This window comes from Styela clava, chromosome 1, assembly GCF_964204865.1.
Source record: "Styela clava chromosome 1, kaStyClav1.hap1.2, whole genome shotgun sequence".
Classification (NCBI taxonomy): Eukaryota; Metazoa; Chordata; class Ascidiacea; order Stolidobranchia; family Styelidae; genus Styela; species Styela clava.
Window position 1 is genome coordinate 30,284,027 of NC_135250.1, and position 4,718 is coordinate 30,288,744.

The 4,718-nt window shown below is 35.4% G+C and overlaps 1 protein-coding gene across 1 annotated transcript; it reads right to left on the minus strand.

Annotated features, from left to right (window-relative positions):
• Nucleotides 1–783: 783 nt before the first annotated feature.
• On the minus strand, nt 784–4,418 carry LOC120334796 (uncharacterized). Its single transcript, XM_078117433.1, has 6 exons — nt 4,298–4,418; nt 3,949–4,007; nt 3,695–3,710; nt 3,417–3,467; nt 1,979–2,205; nt 784–1,178 (listed from the first exon to the last, which is right to left on the minus strand). Exons 1-6 carry the CDS (start codon nt 4,365–4,367, stop codon nt 984–986), a joined length of 618 nt encoding a protein of 205 aa, XP_077973559.1. The 5' UTR covers nt 4,368–4,418; the 3' UTR covers nt 784–983.
• Nucleotides 4,419–4,718: the final 300 nt, after the last annotated feature.

Below are 4,718 nucleotides of genomic sequence, written 5' to 3' on the forward strand. Positions count from 1 at the left end.
TTACCAAATCACTACTAAAATAAGTTTGTTTCAAAGGTTCTCTCCCTGATATATCTGCCCGTACCCTAGATATCTATGGATATGGTGGGCGTGGTCATTTTCATGCATGAGTAAATTTCCATTTTACGGATCATTTCACTTTTTGATTGATTTCCATAAGCCAACAAAATAATATCAAACTCACAAATAATCGAATCAATATTTAATATTCTAATTGATAATATACAGTAACATGGAGACAGCTATGAATTTTACTTTCTGAGCAAAAATTTTCAATAAACAAGGCGACCAATTCAAGGCATGGGTTATACGGTTAACAATAGTAAATAATACAAGAGAGCTACGCACAAATATATGGACACGTTAGACCAGAGCGAATCAGTCCTTACCGGTACCTTTGACGCTACCGGTACCCTCAAAAAAGTTCTGAATTTCCAGTAGCAAGAATTTTGCAGAATCAAAACGTACAGCCAGTCATGACACTGACTAAAATCCGTGTTCCCATGGATGAAAAATAATACAGCAAAATTTTAGACGAAATATCAAATTTCATAGAATTCACGCAAAATTTTGAAATAAATAAAAGTAATAGCCTTCTAGCGAAAAAATTAATCATTAACCACTGAAAATTTCAAAGCAATTGGTCCAGTATTCGAAGAGAAAAGCGACTTTTTAAAAACGTGTCAAAGAACAATAACAACAACAACAACATAATATTGAAACGATCGTTATGTCCACTACGTTTCCAATAAGTAATTAATGAAAATAAGAAGCTTTGTAACTATTATTTTATTGTAATATTTCCAATTGGTTTTTTTCTTTAGCGGTTGAAAAAAAAAGATTAACTTAGTGTATATTTGGAACATCACTAATCACGAGCATAAAAGTGGAAAATCACAAAAAAACAACACCAAAAAGCCTAGTAAAACGTTCAAAATCTATGAAAACCCATCAATGGAGTACTGTCTGGTTTTGAGCTGGTATTATATTTCACAGATTACACCGTGGCATCTCGCGGATAGAGAAATATCAGATATTCCCTGATGTACAGACACTGGATCTTCATCGACATAAAGAATAACATTAGTTAGCGATGCATTGGTTGTCGGATAATGAACATGCCAGAATCCTGTTGCTATGGTAATTGGTTCTCCACTTGACAGCAAAAGCTGATTGTCCTGCAACAATTAATCAAGAGAGCGATGTTCAAATATATAGACACGCAGGGCAATTTTTTTTTATCATTAATTCCCCAGAAATCATATGCGGTACGTAACTTGCTAGTACTGTCGCTGTGTGCCTGATATTCGATCGCGAAACCGCTTGAAATAGGTTAAAAACAGTGTTCCCAGGAGTAAAAATTATTTCAGCGAAATTTTGAATGAAATATCAGATTACATAGGATTCATAGAAAATTTAGGAAAAAATTAAAGTAATAGCCTTCTATCGAAAAATAGAATTTTTACCCACTGGAAATTTCAAAGTAATTAGTCCAGTAATCAGGGCGAATCCATAACGATAAGAAGTAACGCAAAGAACAACAACATAATAATAATATCAAAACGATCAATAGGTCGTAATTTCGTGATTTAATTAAAGACAGGCTTTGAGTCAACCTTGGACCTGGTGAAGTTTACAAAAATGAGTCAAACTTTGCTGAGATTTCAGATCGGTGGTCCCCAACCTTTTATGGCTTGCTGATGACCCCCATTCGGAAGCTTTTAGCACTAATGGCCTCCTGTTTTTTATTCCGGATTGGTCGATCCAAAATCCCCTTAAAATTTTCAATTGATTCATGCCCAACAAAGTTAAAACACCCTGTTAAATAACGTTATCAAGCAATGGAACTTGTAAAGGAAAAGGAAAATCAGTTTTTCGCCTAGCAGGGTGCCTCCTTCAACTGCTCTGTGGCCTTATTGGCGGGCCACGGGCCCTCCATTGGGAACCGTTTATTTAGATTGTGACCTATAGAACGAACCTTATATTCCATCCCTGTCCAGACACGAATATATTTCCTACCAGCATCAGCTTTGAGTGAGCGAAGATCAGATAGCAACATCTGGAGATGCGCGAGGTCGTAAATATTCGCGGGTTTTCCGTTGTTCATTGATTTGCAAATGAATTTCCCAACATTGAAGGTGACGTTGGCTTCAGCATACACAACCGATCGGAAGCATTTTGAATCGTATTTGACGTCACATTTTACTGAAAAAAACATTATTGTTGTCCTTTTATATTGAAATTTCGGAATATTTGAACGATCTGAGATTACAATTTTGTGGCTTTGCTTATTCAATAGGACTTCCTTTCGAAGCAAAAATTTTAAAAATGCTGTAACCCAATAATTTCGGGGAGAGAAAAATCAATATAAAAATAAATCTGTTTCAGATGTCATAATAGCTATTATGTTTAAATACATGGTTGTCGTAACAGACTATGGCTTGGGTTAATTAAAACCCAACACCGTCGGATGGCATATACTCAGTATTATTTAGCCTAGTCCAACTCTAAAAAGGTATTAATTGTGTTTTACAGTCAATGTTTTATAGTAGAGTGGTATATTTCGCGAAAAAAGAGACTCCAGCCGTGACGCAAAGTGCGAATAGCGTGGATTTCAAAATCGCCATTCAGATGTGTGAAATTGTTGACCCAACCCAAACAGGAAATCAAAACATTAACTCTTTATAATGACCTATTATTGGTTCAGCATGTATTTTCAGTCATACATATCATCCCTGGCACTGTGATGTTTTGATAAATATGATTTCGACTGCACCATACTTGGCAGAGGTATCGAGATTTTTCAAACGTGAAAAAAACGTAAAATTAATGGTAATTTTCACGCGTAGTGGCGCGCGTTAGAATGTTTACGTCTTTCTCCGCGCATTTTCCGTCGGAAAAAGTAACATTTTTTGCATTGAGGGGGGCGTGTGCACTAATAATTAAAGGTGTGACGTCATCGAAATTGTCAATTGAAGCCTTGTACTTGAAAATTCTGTAAGTACAATCGTGAATTTTAGAATAACCATTCTTGCTATAGTGATTTTGGTGTTGTTCTGTTGGAAAATAACACAAGAAAACGTTGAAATGAAAATTAATTAATTAGGAATAAATATTAACCCTCTACTAAACACAAAATCTCGCAAGTTCAATAGAAATTTTGGTATTCTGGCGTAAAAAATTTTTTTTTAGAGGAGTGCGTTTTACATATATTGCTGAATAGAGCTCTATCACACGCCATTAAAAAGCCATGAGTGAAGCTTTAGGGCCTAATGGTTGTAGTGCGAACCCATGTAAAATGACACCAGACCGACCGGCTGGGTAGGACAGCCAATTGACAACGCGATATGCGAAATCTTCATAAAATTAGAATAATAATGCTTTTACGGGTGTGGCATATTTTATAATCAAATTACTTTCAGCTTTTGTCTTCTCGTCCAGACTCTTCTTGATCAATCTGGCGATTTCTGTAAATAAATGACATATTTAGTTGCATGTAGGGTATGACATTTTAAATCAATTTTCATCATATAATATTGTTCACACTTTTTTCTCCGATGACCTTATCTTTGTAACCAACGCATATTGCAACTATTATACACGCTGAGAATATTGACTCAAAGTCTGTGTCGTTCGTTCAGGGTCAGGAAATATTTTCAAACATAATATATTTCATTAAGTAAAGCGAACTCACCGGATCCATCATCTTTCTGTAAAAAAAAAATGCAGATGATTAGTAAAATGAATATATCAAGTAAGTTGTTTTCGATTATATTAGTTGCGTGACATGCAGAAGTCGGATTTGCAATTGGGTTGCAACTTACGAAAGGAAAAGCTTCGAGTACCAAAAATGGTAACTCTAAAATGATCAGTGGCCTCTTTCTCAAAGCCTTGCTTAGAAACAAAGTGGGAAAACATGTATAATATAATATAGTTACTTCATTTTACCTTGCAATCTCCAACTTGGACGAGTTTCCCGTTAACGATCTTAGAAACGCAGGATCCAGCTGTCAAAAATAAAACGTTATATTATCAAGTCAAATATAGCAACATCTTGTGTCAAAAATTATAGGTTTTGCTACACTCGTTGAATTTGGTATATTTTGCAAATGATTTGAAAAGTTCTTCTTATTTTTGAATTCTTGGCGTCCAGTAATGGCGTCTCGCGACTCGCTCCACCCTGAAGTACCATTTACCCTTTTTTTATTATTCAACCATAAAGTGTATTTTAGTATAGTTGAAAAATAAATTACTGATTACAAAATCTAGCAGCTTTTGTATCCGAAATAAATCTTACCCGGTACTTTTAGCTCCGCAACCAAGCCACAGATGAGAGAGATAAAGAAGAGTATTTCGAACAGATTCATGTTAGCTTATAGAATGATTTGATAACACAACTGAGTGCTTAGCTTTAAGGTAACATCTGTAAAAATATCCGAAGGTTTTATATGCTGCCTATCTTATTCGCTCTGAACAGAACTCTTGGTGTGTTTGAGAAATGTTTTCTAATTTGAGGGGCTTGTATGGACGTTTCTCTGACCCTTGAACCCTGAAAGATTCTCCTTATACTTGAACATTGCAAAATTTTCAACGTTGATTTGGAGAGTATTTTGGAGTGTTGGGCTCTTACAAACTGGTTCATATAATCAAAACTATTCAAAACAATAAACCACGAGCCGGTAGGTAGGGAGGACTAATTTTAGGCTTGTCCGTCGCAT

Bases quoted from the DNA above. Each gene is read 5' to 3' on its own strand.
- LOC120334796 (XM_078117433.1), bottom strand. From the start codon at position 4,367: ATGAATCTGTTCGAAATACTCTTCTTTATCTCTCTCATCTGTGGCTTG. The intron at 4,008-4,297 runs GTAAGATTTATT...TATTTTTGACAG, and splicing joins TGCGGAGCTAAAAGTACCGG to CTGGATCCTGCGTTTCTAAG. The intron at 1,179-1,978 runs GTTCGTTCTATA...TAATTGTTGCAG, and splicing joins GGACAGGGATGGAATATAAG to GACAATCAGCTTTTGCTGTC.